Genomic DNA, 12,110 nt, shown 5'->3' on the forward strand with positions numbered 1-12,110 from the left:
ATCTGCCACATCCTGAAAGAAAGACAGACAGACAGAGAGAGGCCTGTGCCCCGGGTGGGGGCGGGCGGCGGGGTACGGAGAGGCGTCTGAGGGTGTGAGGCCGGGCCATTGGACTTGCTCTGGTTGTTCGTCCTTTATTCCTTCCTGCCCAGTGCCTGCCAGACGGCATCGTCTCCTGAAGAATTTCTTTCTTCGTTTCTTGACTGTTCTGTGAGAGTGAAAACTACTGGCTGACATCGCAGGGTGGGGCGGAAGGACGTCACGGGCCTTTGGGTGCAGAGGTGCTCCTTGTGCTCACAGGTGCGTTTAGAAACACCGCTGCTGGAACAGTCTTCTGTGGCTGCTACCAAATGAATAAAATCATTGGATACTTTCCACGTAGATTACGAGTCAGCAAGGTTTTTCTGAAACCTGTATGATCATAAAATAGTCAAAGCGCTCTTGTTTTCCTCTGTCCATGCAGTCTGGAGAGCACACTGCTATGTAAAATGTGCGACTTATGCAGTGAAATGGGAACTTTTAAAGACTGCTGTTAGTTGTCACTTCGGGAATCTTCCTAACTGGATACAGTACTTTTAGGTCATTGAATCGTTTTCTACATTTAACCTTAACATGACTCCTCATCGTCATGAGACATCAGCCTGGCTATTCAAACCAGCTGTACAAGTGACGCATTTACCAGTGTGAAAGTTACAGAGCAAATCATGTAAGAGGAAGAAGCAAGAAACTAACTGCTTTATTTGAAATCAAGAGCCAGATCACAGTTCATAGTCACAGCTTCTGACTTGTTTTCTTCTCGAGCCTGGTTCTCTTGTTTTCCAAACTGGCCTGACTCAGGGAAGCTGTGATGTTGCCTTTTGACAGTGAAATATTAAAGGAAAAGTATTTTCTTCTTACTTAACACAGCCTGAATAATTATTAAACATCATGTTCAACTTTTAGTGAAAAGCAAGAAGCGTGCACAAAAAAAGCATTAAAATACTTTACAACTAGTCTTCACGCAAAAAGCGTGATTTTTTTTTTTTTTTTAATGTGAGCATTTTTATACATTTAGTGCAAAACACCTACAAGCTTTGTGGAGCAGTCGGGCTCTCCATTTCATCCTCTCAGGCCCAAGTGGAGCTCCTTAGAGGTGCACGGGTCCAGTTTCTGAGTGTCTGATTCCACCTTCCCAGGCTTCTAATTCCGTGGTGTTTGATGGTTCTAGGCATCTGTGTTCGTAAAAACCCTACCAGTGATTTGGAACCATGGCTCAGGTGGAGGTGGACGTCCCCTTTCTTTGGTTACTGCTGATGCTCATACTTGGAGTGTGGGGATTCGGGGTCACACGCGGTGTGCTCCGTGCAAATGGCGCCCCAGAGTTGTGCGGCTGGCAGTGCCAGTCCTTCCTGTCCTGAGAACTCGGGGCTCCAGGCCCACGCTGTTCATTCCCTGGGTGCCTGGACTTGTGCGCCTGCACTGGTTCTGGGGTCCATTAATGCTCATCTAAACCTAAATGGAAGGCTGAAGCCCAGCCCCACCCTCTCTTAGTGTTTCCAGGGAACCGCGCTGATTGACTTGCCTGACATGTCTTGATGTGTGTGTGATCGTGGCAGCCTTGGGGTTATGAGACAGCCGTGCTGGCTGCAGCTCTATGAGTCCTGTTTGTCGGTGCACGAAACCTTTTCCCTGTAAAATCAGAAACCAGAACCTTGGAATGTGGCACTTGGGGGGAAACCAGAAGAACCCAGTGATGCAGTAGCTGATAACCACACCTCCTCTGTCCTGGTGCCCGCCCACTCCCTTCCCTGGTCCCTCCTCTTTCCTTCTCTTTGTCCTCGTGGTCTGCCCTGGCTTCGCCCCCTCGTCCGTCCATGCAGACACAGGACCAGGTACTGAGGAGCCTGCAAAAGGAATCGAAATGGAAGAAGGGGAGAGTAGGCCGGTCGAAGCAGATGATGGCCGGGGAGGGACAGGCAGCTGGCCTACTTGTGGGGCTGGTGGGGTTAGGGGCCGCTCAGTGACTCAGCTTCACACGCGGGCTGCTGAGTGGAGCACGCGGCTCTGATCAGACTCGGGACCTTGGTCCCTGATGCACCACCAGCAAGAGCTTAGAGCAAGGGGGACAGAGAACCCTCGTGCACCAAGCCGACCTCCCCTGTCTTGCCAGCTAGGACCACGGTGACCTTGGGCAGAGGTCAGACAGGAGGCATCCCGGCAAGTCAGAACTCAGCACTTGCAGTCCAGGTGGGAGGGCCGGACCCCAGAGACATCCAGAGGGTTCAGGATTCCTCCAGGAGGCCCCGGGCGTTGCCCTTCATCCCATTCGATTCCCCACGTCCACGGTACTTGCCAGGCTGGAAACTATCACAGGCGTCTTCTCTCTGTGGTGGACATAGGTGTTCTCCTGCTGTGCTCAGATCCCTTCACTCACCTTTGTTGTTGTAGTTATTACGTAAGATTTGTAATTGTAATACTGTTTTACTTCAGATATGTATCTTGGTTTCATTGTTAACTTTTAGTATTTTGAAGACAAATCTTTCATCCCACTCAGGATAAGGGAAGGTGATCACTTGAGTTGCTACTGTTCTCAGTGTTTTGTTTTGTTTTGTTTAACGTATTTTGTTTATTTTCTTAAAAGAAAGGGGTTCGGTGGGGGGGGTGGACAAATGCCAATGATCCCAGGAGAATGAATGGAAAGCGATTTTTCTTTTTTGTTGCAGTAGAAAGCCAGATAAACATGTATTTTTTTTCCCGCTTCAGGTCAGAAACCCTTCCCTTGTCAAAAATGCGGTGCCTTCTTTTCCACCAAATCTAACTGTGAACGCCACCAGTTGCGCAAACACGGAGTTACCGCCTGTTCCCTGAGAAGAAACGGGCTTATCCCCCAGTCAAAACAGAGTGATGTTGGAGCCCATGATAGCACAGGTAGTGCCTCCAAGTGATGGAGAGGAGGGCGCCGCAGGAGCCCGTTAGCCGCGCCCCGGCCTCTGCGCTGCGGCTGGCGGCCTCCCCTTCTCTGCAGGACCCTGAGGCCTCCTGCTGGCATCCCAGCAGCAGGACGGGTATGGGGGCCACGGTAGCGCCCCCAGGCTGCTTCTCTGAGCTGCTAGAGAAGATCTGTTCCCCACCCCTCCCACCCCAGACGCCTGTTCCTGCCCTTTGCCCTGTGGAGCTGGGCTGTGCAGGAGGGTGCACAGTCCAGCTCTGCATAGGAACACGTCTGAAAGGGATGTGAAACTACTCGGGTGTTGTTTTCTCAAACCCCAGCGTCTGCCGCATCCTGCAGAGCCAGGGATGGGCCCGCTCGCTGCCAGGGTGTTGCAGGAACTAGTGACGCTCCACCCTCAGCAGGGAGGGGCCGGGCTGGGTGGGGTGTTTTTCTTTTAAATAACTCTTTTCCCAGTAAAAAAAACTTTGTCTTGTTTGAAAAAGCACTCTGCATGTCCTTTCTTTAATCACATCTCTGCTTGACCCGAATCCGGGTATTCTTCTCATGCGCTGATATGTGCTTCCTTCCTCCGGCCCCTATAGAGCAATTAACAGCTGCCCCATGCGTCTCCTGCCACCTTTTTTTTTCCTTACAGCTTCTGTATTTACTCGTGTCCTCTATTCAGTATATTCCATTATCTCCAGCTGCTGGGGTTTTGTGTCCCTCACCCCCCAAAACAAATAAAACAGAAAATGGGCTGCTGCGGGTTACTCAGACACAGGGCTGGTTGGCCAGTGCTGAATAACTGTTGCAGGTATGGGTTCAGTCTGGCAAATCTGGAAAGCTTGACATTTCCCCCTTTTCTGAATCTGAGGAGATTCCCCCCAAATGTGCTTTTCTAGAGTTGTGACTGTGTCCGGGCTTCTCCCCCTCAGACTTGGGTGGGTTGGGGGGCTGTGTTGTCTGTGAGTGAGTGTGGACTGGAGGGTCGGGCTTCATCCCCAGCCCCGGCCCCCTTGTCCTTGTCCCAGTTACGGGGGAGAGGGGTGCAGTGAACGGGCAGCCTCTCCAGGAAGAGGAGCTGGTGCAGAGCCCTCTGCTCTTTCCCCACACCTCCCACAGAGCCCAGTGAAACAAGCCCTTGAACGGCCCGGCCCTCGGTTGTGGTGAACCCAGACCCTCTCAGGGTATAGAAGTGTAGGCCACTTTGCCACGCCCCCTCCAGCGTCCAGGTCCACGTGACTCGCCAGGATCTTTGAGTAGAGAAACGTACAGGCCCCACGGAATCTTGCCGTGACTTGGGTGCCCTCGAGCCCGAGGTTGCTGGGTGATCTGCCGTTCAACCCCAGGAAACGGGCAGCGAGGCTGGCAGAGCGCACCTTCACTGGGATGACCCCTCTCAGTGTTTGAGTGTCAGCTGCCACGTCACGTTCTACCCAGCCCATTTTCTCACAGCCCATCACGGTCCCAAAGGAGGGAAAGAAGCTGATAGTTGAGGTGGCCGCGGGGAGCCCTTGGTTTCCCACGCTGGCAGACAAGTCTTAAAGTGTAACATACTTTGAGTTCAGCATCTTGATCTGTATGATCAAGGAACACCAAAACCAGGGCTCCTGCAGGCGCAAAGCCAATCGGAACTTATATCTTAGCTTCGGTGCAGCCCACATCTTCATGGTGGGTGAATTTATCTTTTAAATTGCAGTTATGAGTTTTGTTTTTCCAAGTCCCATCAGCGCCCTCCTTGCCCTGACCCTGCCCGGAGGTTGTGTAGGTTTCCTTTAAGGGACAAAGCCTCTGGAAAAAGAAAGTTCAGTGAGAGTTGTAACGTGAAACCAGCAAAGAGAAAAATATAGGCTTGGTTTAATTGTGGTCACAATCCGTGGTGAGAAAGAGGGCTGAGAGGTAAGATGGGGAGAAGGAGGGTCAGGGAGGTGGATTTCAGTGATTTCAAGGGGAAGTTTTTTAAACCAGGTGAGCATGGTGGAGGGAGTGAAGGTTTCCTTTCCGGCTCCCTCCCATGAAGTTAAAAGTGAGGCTTTGGGGAAAGACCGTAAAAACACAAAGGCAGGAAATGACCAAGGCAGTTCTTGAGGGATTTCTAGGTTTATGTGCCTAGGTTGCATTTTCTTAAAATCCCAGGACATGTTTTGCAACGTAGGTCTGACTTTTTCGATCACATAAGGTCTCACAAAAATGCGCCCTAGGTTTTCCCCCAAAGGCATGCTGAAGATGCTCCGATGGGGGCAGTTTTAGCTGAAAGGGACATATTGATAGTTCAAAGCTAGGCTGAAACTTTGATTCACTTTCTTGTGGGCAGAGGTACCCTGGCCCACTTTGCCCTCAGGGGATGCTCCTGGTTCTTCCTCAGATGATGTCTGTAGGAGCCTTCCTATTTGTGGGCACCTGCATGTGACTTTTCAAATCAGTGTAAACGTGGACTTTTTTTTTTTTTTTTTTGGCCTCGCCGCACGGCTTTTGGGATCTTACTTCCCCAACCAGGGATTGAACCCGGGCCCACAGCAGTCAAAGCGCCGAGTCCCAACCACTGGACCGCCAGGGAATTAATTTCCCAGCGTGGACACTTGAAGACTGTCCCTCAGTGGTGGCACCCTTGCTGGCCCAGAAGGCCACGTACGGGCATGGACTGCACCACGGGGAGTGCTGGTCTAGATAAAGTGGAGGCTGTGCCCCTGCCCAGCCAGGTAGGCATTGAGGTCAGTACGTTGTCACCTCAGTTGGGTGACGCGACATTTCTAGGAAGCAGTAGATACTTAATTGTTGCGCTAACGTGGAAGTCCCCACACTGCGCATCGCATTGGAAGTCTCCACACTGCGCATCGCATCGGAGGAGCTTTGGGCTTCTTATCTACTAGTGCCTTCAGATTCTGTCTGCTTCCTCTAGCAGTTTTCTTAGATTAGCATCACGAATGAAGGACTGGCTGACAGGGACAGAAAATCAACACAGTTTTCTTCCCCCGCTCTCCCCTCCCCTTTTTCTTTTCTTTTCTTTTCTTTTTTTGGCTGCACCTCACAGCTTGCGGGATCTTAGTTCCCCGACCAGGGATCGAACCCAGGCTCCCTGCAGTGGAAGCGCAGAGTCCTAACCACTGGACCGCCAGGGAAGTCCCCAAATCAACACATTTTTAAAGCCGCATTGCTTACAAAAGTCATCAGCTCCGCCACCTGCACTCGGAAGGGTGAGCTGCTGCGGAGGACAAGGTCAAGATAGGACCAGGCGCTTAAGGCGGGTGTTCACGAGACAGAGGGGGGCTAAGTGCGTTGTTCCCAAGAATTGCTGAGAAGAGCCCTTGGTGCTGCTGGGAACTTGAAGGGCACCGGCTGCCCTGCTAAAACCCGCCCCCTAGTGGACGTTGGGTAGAACGCAACAAGCCCTCTCCACTCCTCGGAGGAAGCGAGTTGGCCTCCCATTGCTTTTAGGGTGCGCTCTCCATTATCCACACTTAGGGAGGGCCCAGGAGTCAGAACGATCTGATCTTAGTGTATTCTCGTAGTATTTTTACTTGGGTTTGATTTCAGAATTCACTGTGAATTTTCCCCCAAAAGTTTATCATCTTAAATATATCCTACTACAGTTGAAATTTTAAATAATCCATGCTCTTTGGTGGAAAAAAATTAATAATTAAGTGAAACAGCCTAGAGTATACTGGGACAAATAGGGAGTAACCAGAGATCAACCCTCCCCTCGCCGTTTTTTTGTTTTTGTTTTTGTTTTGTCTTTTTTTTGTCTTTAACTACGCACGGAACCAACAAATAGGAAACCAAGCATTCTGTATTTTTTTTTATCGTGGAGTTTATACCAAAAGCCATTTAATAGGTGCTCTCCATTTGCGTGATTCAAGAAAATGAGTAGCTGGTTTTTCCCCTGGAATATGGCCTCGATGTTGGTGTGCATGTCTCAGGGGTCATCTTCTTTCATCTTTTGGATAATTGTCAGAAATCATTTAAATTGTCAAAATTTCTTTCAGAAATTTTATATTCACCCCACAATTACTTGTTTCCTTCTGAAACCTTTTAAGATACTCAAACAGTGGTTGCCAAAAAGTAGTCAGAATAAAACCAGTGAAGAGAAGTAAAGTGGGAGAGCCGCGTAGACCGCTGTAGGTGAGCCGAGAGCCCCAGGCAGTATGACCGTGGCAGGGTTGGTGCAGCTCCTTCGCCCCCAGCCCAGGGCTGCGTTGGTGGCGAGTCGTGGAGCCTGCTACTCAGCCACGGGCCTGGGTCGGTGTGGCGGTGGTCTGCTCTCATCAGGTGAGACTTCAGGTTAGATGTGTGAACTTGTGATCGGAGACCTGGCATGATGAGGGAGGTGCGTGTCACACATGTGCCATGAAATAACGCATTTTATCAGCCTGACGCCGCAGTAGTCCATTGGTCATTGCATCTGTAGTTAGTCGGGCTCAGCAAGCTTTAGCTCCACTATCAGAGCACATAATAAAATACTGGCTAAGACTTTGCCCAACCAGAATAGAGAGGAGATGGTGCTTTTGAGAAATACCGTCATCTCTTTGGTGTCGATACTGTTACCACCAGGCCAGCCCTTAAGAAGGCTGATAGAAACTGGTGGCCTGTCCACATCTGGTTTTGCTGTGGAGACTGGACAGGTAGGAACCACTTGAGAGACAGGAAATGTTTCCGCTCCCTACATGGGGTCCTGACAGCTGCCGGGGGGGGGGGGCTGCAGGTGTGCATGCGTCTCCTGTTGCCTGGGACCTCTACTGGAAGCCCGCCGTCAGGCGGGAGCATGTGTACCACATACACAGAATACTCGCTTTGGGCCACTTCCTGTGAGGTGCTCCCAGATACCGTGTTTGGGGGGCAGGCCTGTGTAGGCTGCATGTGTACACAACCTCTTTGCACTGGAAAATAACTTCTACGGCTCAGCTTCCTCAACCTCCCTTGTGCTGCGAGTCTCTGGAATGTGCCAGCTGTCCTCTCTCGCCGTCGCTCTGTCTGGCTGCCCCTGGGGGCCCCGAGCATCCCTGTGTGTGCCCGTGGAGGGGGCTGGCTCGGCATGGGGGCGGCGGGGAAGGGAGGCCGGGAGCTGCAGGCGCAGCTACCCTGTGACCCCAGCCTGTGTGCACCCGTGTGCGGCTGCTCCTTCTGCCTTTTAAAAATTAACCCCAGATTTGTCTTGGCCCTTGAGGGACGTAAGGGGTGAGGGGAATTTGTGTGAGAGAAGTCCTGGCGGGGGTTGGGAGACAGGCCCCCGGGGGGTGGGTCACGAGCGAGCCCTCGGAAGGGGCGTGTCTGGTGGCCTGGGTCTCAGCCTGCCCCGTGCTTGCTCTGCAGACAGCCAGTCGGACGCTGAGGCATCGGCGGGCGGCGAAGTGCTGGACCTCACCTCCCGGGAGAGGGAGCCGCCGACACCGGAAGGAGCAGCCGAGCCCAGCCCGGTCCCGGACGAGTCGGTGGCAGAGGAGGCGGAGCCGGCGGCAGCCACGCCCTTGGCTGGGGAGGAGAGGGGCACCGAGGAGGACGCGGAGCCCGAGGAGGAGCGCGCGGAGGGGGAGTGGGATGAGGACGCAGACAGCCCCGCGGAGGACACGGTCAGCAACAAGAGCCTAGACCTCAACCTCGCCAGCAAGCTGATGGGCTTCAAGCTGGCCGAGGGCGAGGCCGGCGCGGGCGGCGGCGGGGACCCGGCTGTGCAGGACCACAGGCACGCCCGCCATGCCTGCCACGTCTGCGGCAAGAGCTTCAAGTTCCTCGGGACCCTCAACCGCCACCGCAAGGCCCACGGCCGCGAGGAGCCCGGGGACAGGAGCGCAGCCCCCCAGGAGCCTGAAGCGCCACCGCCCACTGCCCTCGAGCTGCCACAGAGGCCCGCCGAGCCCCCGGCCACCGAGCCCCCCGCCCAGGCGGAGGCCGTGACTGAAGCCCCTGCGGAGAAGCAGAGCGACGAGGCCGAGGGCCCCTCGGATGGGGATGGGGAGGGCCTGGCCGAGAGGAAGCCCTCGGAGAAGAGTGAGGACGACAAGAAGCCAAAGACAGACTCCCCCAGGAGTGTGGCCAGCAAGGCGGACAAGAGGAAGAAGGTGTGCAGTGTGTGCAGCAAGAGGTTCTGGTCCCTGCAGGACCTGACCCGGCACATGAGGTCACACACAGGTGAGGGGGGCGGGGGCGGAGGGAGGGCTGCTGGTGGAGGTTGCGGGGCGGGGGGGGGGGGGGGGGTGGGCGGCGAGCCAGCCAGGATCCCGTCTTCCAGCCACCGTGGGCAGCAGGGCTTTCTTGCCGAGCAGGGAGAGAGCCCGAGTGGGCTAGGAATTCTGAGGGCGTGTCCCACTCTTAGCACTAGGAGGGCACAGGTGCAGTGGACGGCGGAGTGGTGTTTGCCAGCGCGTTTTGATCGGCCCCTTAGTCTTCTGAGCCTCCGTAGTCCTGTCTCTAGAATGGGGATGATGGCCGCCCTGGTAGAAGCATCTAGAAGAATGTGGGTGTGGCCGGCGGAGCAGGCGGTGCGGTGGGGCTCCGTGGGGCTCGCGGCCCGAGGCCTGTGTGGGGAGGCACCCGGGATTCGTCGTCAGCCAACAGGTGTTAGGTCGGCTGTGCAGCAGCGGGGCTGATGGGGCTGAGTGGGGCGGTCATCTGGCTGCTGCCTGGGCACGTCCTTGCTCCTCCTGGAATCCACCGCCTCTGGGCTTGAGGCTGCAAACCCCAAAGCAGCGGCTGTTGTTTTGGTAGAAGGGCCCCCTGGATGTCCTCATGAAGCCAGAAGATACAAGCGATTCTTCCCCCACCAAACAGAAAAGCTCCTCTGTGTCTTGGTTTCAGCTTCCCTCTCCTCCCAGCGGCCAAGGTGCACATGTGCCCCACACACACACCCACGGCCCTGTGCTGGGACTTGAGGGCACCGGAGCTTGGCTCCCAGCAGAGAGAGATTCTCGGGGTACTGGCAGGTGGTGCTCTCAGCTGCTCTCAGCTCCGTGTTTGCAGGCGAGAGGGGAAGCCCCAGCTGCTCTGAGTCAGAACACAGCATACCTGCAGCTTCGACTTGGGAGGTGCCGCCCTACAGGGTCCCTGGCGATGGTGCCCGACCCTGGGAAGGACGCCACTACTGGGTTCTTTCAGGCCGGTCTTGTTGTCCCTGAGGTTCCGCTTCTGGGACTCTGGTTCCTGGATCAGGTGTGCAAACCCTGGGCTGAAGGACGAGGAGACAGGGCTGTGTGGGCCTCCACTCTCCTCCCTCCCCATTTTGCCAGTTCAGACAGATAAGGTTTCCTGTGAGCGGGAGGGAGGCCCGGCCCGGCCCAGCCGCCGTCCCCCTAGGGCCTTCGCTTGCTATCATGCGGAGCAGGGAGGTGGGTGCCGGTGGCCTTGCTGACAGCCGTGAATCTCTCTCCATCCCCCAGGAGAGAGGCCGTACAAATGCCAGACCTGCGAGCGAACCTTCACCTTGAAGCACAGCCTGGTTCGCCACCAGCGGGTCCACCAGAAAGCCCGGCACCCCAAGCAGCACGGAAAGGACAGCGACAAGGAGGAGCGAGGCGAGGACGACAGCGAGAGCGAGTCCACCCACAGCGGCACCAACCCCGTGTCGGAGAGTGAGGCCGACTCGGCCCTGCTCGCCAGCAACCACGTGGCCGTCACCCGCAGCCGGAAGGAGAGCCTGGCCCCCAAGGACGCCGGCCGCAGGGAGGAGAGGGCGACGGGCCGGACGGCGGGTGCCGGCCAGGCTGAGGCCAGCAGGAGTGCTCCCAGGGCCGCTGCCGCGGGCAGCCCCAAGGAGCAGGCGTCCCCGGGTGACCCTGAGCGGGAGAGCCCGGCGGCCCTCGTGCAGGACCTGCTGGAGCTGCCCGGCAGGAGGCCCGCCCACCCCCTCCTGGCCGCTGCCGACAGCGCCTCGCTCCTGGGCCTGGAATGACAGCCCAGCCTGCCCCCCAGCACACAGACGAAAGCCAGCAGAGCAAAATGTCCTGAGTCTATATTTCCCGAGGTTTCCTCAGTGCCCTTCAGCTCTCGGGGTGGGGGAGGGAGGGGGAGGGGGGTAGGGAGAGAGGCAGGCGCCTCGCTCAGTGCCATAGCCTTACAGACCCATGCGGAGATGCAGCACGTTCGACTCGAGTGCCTTAACTACTTACCAGCCCTTTGGTGTCGTCTTGGGTGTTGTGTTTTCCCGAAATGACTTCTTAAAAAACAAAACAAATATTTTAATGAATTATTTGGAGAGGACCTTTTCATTTAAGCATTAACTTTACCTTCTGTTTTGGTGTGTGTTAACTTGTTTTTGCAATTCTGTGATAGTAACATTTGTTCTGTGAGCTGGAAACAGAAGGGAAAAAAAAAAACATGCCCTTGGATACCCATGGCCAATAACTGGAAGAAAGTGATGTGAATTTCATGTAAATTCCCAGAGGAAATGTGGATAAGATGCTCATTTCTCAACTAGACTTTTTTTTTTTTTTTTTTTTTTTTCCTGTTTGCTACATGGTGGAGCTGTAACTTGGTCCTCGATATATTGCAGGATGTGGGTGATGAAGGTTTCCAGTTTGGTTCAAGCCAAAACCAGGAAAGATTCTAGCTTCGACCTCGTACATGTTTCCACTCTCTCAGCGTTAGATAGGCCATTACTGTTCAAGTTTCAAGACAGAGAAGAGTTCCCCTGGCAACTGAACTGATGGAAAACATGCATAGGTGTCATGTATCTGATTTCCCCCCCCTTTTCGGTATATGTATTAATAATATTATTATTATTATTATTATTATTTGTAGTTCATCAGTTTGCTGGTCTCTGCAGTCAGCAGAAACAAATGGGCAATATTTGTCCTGGGAGACCTGGGCCGCCCCCAGGTCCCCGCGTGAGCGTCTGCCCGCAGCTGTCCTTGGCTCTCCGGGCAGTGGCTCTTCTACTGTACTTAGACAAGCCTTTCTTCCGTGACTGCAGAACCCAGCAGGGGCCGTGTGGTCCTCCCGCCTGCGGGGCCGAAGGGCAGCCGGGGAGGGGAGAGGAGGCGAGGTGCGTGCCTGGGCTTCCGGGAAAGCCAGGCAGCAGGACCTGTCCCTCGCGGTCTTCCTGCCAAGCCCAGCCCAGGCCTCACCTGCCTGTGCTCCTGTCCTTCGCGGAGCGATGAAATACTACTACTGGTAATAAAACTGCACATGCGAGATTGAAGAGGAAAAATAGGTGTATGTTTACCTTCCTGTGATTTGGGGTTGGTGCTCGAAGATAAACATGTTGTGTCTA

The 12,110-nt window shown here is 54.6% G+C and overlaps 1 protein-coding gene across 10 annotated transcripts in view; it reads left to right on the plus strand.

The window, feature by feature from the left end:
- Positions 1-11,549, plus strand: part of RREB1 (ras responsive element binding protein 1) — a 177,573-nt gene extending 166,024 nt beyond the window's left edge. For 9 of the 10 annotated variants that reach the window (XM_079933232.1, XM_079933233.1, XM_079933231.1 and 6 more), the window contains 3 exons: positions 2,743-2,907; positions 8,219-9,034; positions 10,279-11,549. In XM_079933232.1, coding sequence (XP_079789358.1) covers positions 2,743-2,907; positions 8,219-9,034; positions 10,279-10,790 — 1,493 coding nt within the window. In that variant the 3' untranslated portion in view covers positions 10,791-11,549. The remainder of the gene's footprint in view (positions 1-2,742; positions 2,908-8,218; positions 9,035-10,278) is intronic. The other variant, XM_079933229.1, reaches the window with a different exon arrangement.
- Positions 11,550-12,110: the final 561 nt, after the last annotated feature.

Source organism: Stenella coeruleoalba (genome assembly GCF_951394435.1).
Source record: "Stenella coeruleoalba genome assembly, chromosome: 10".
NCBI classification, from domain to species: domain Eukaryota; kingdom Metazoa; phylum Chordata; class Mammalia; order Artiodactyla; family Delphinidae; genus Stenella; species Stenella coeruleoalba.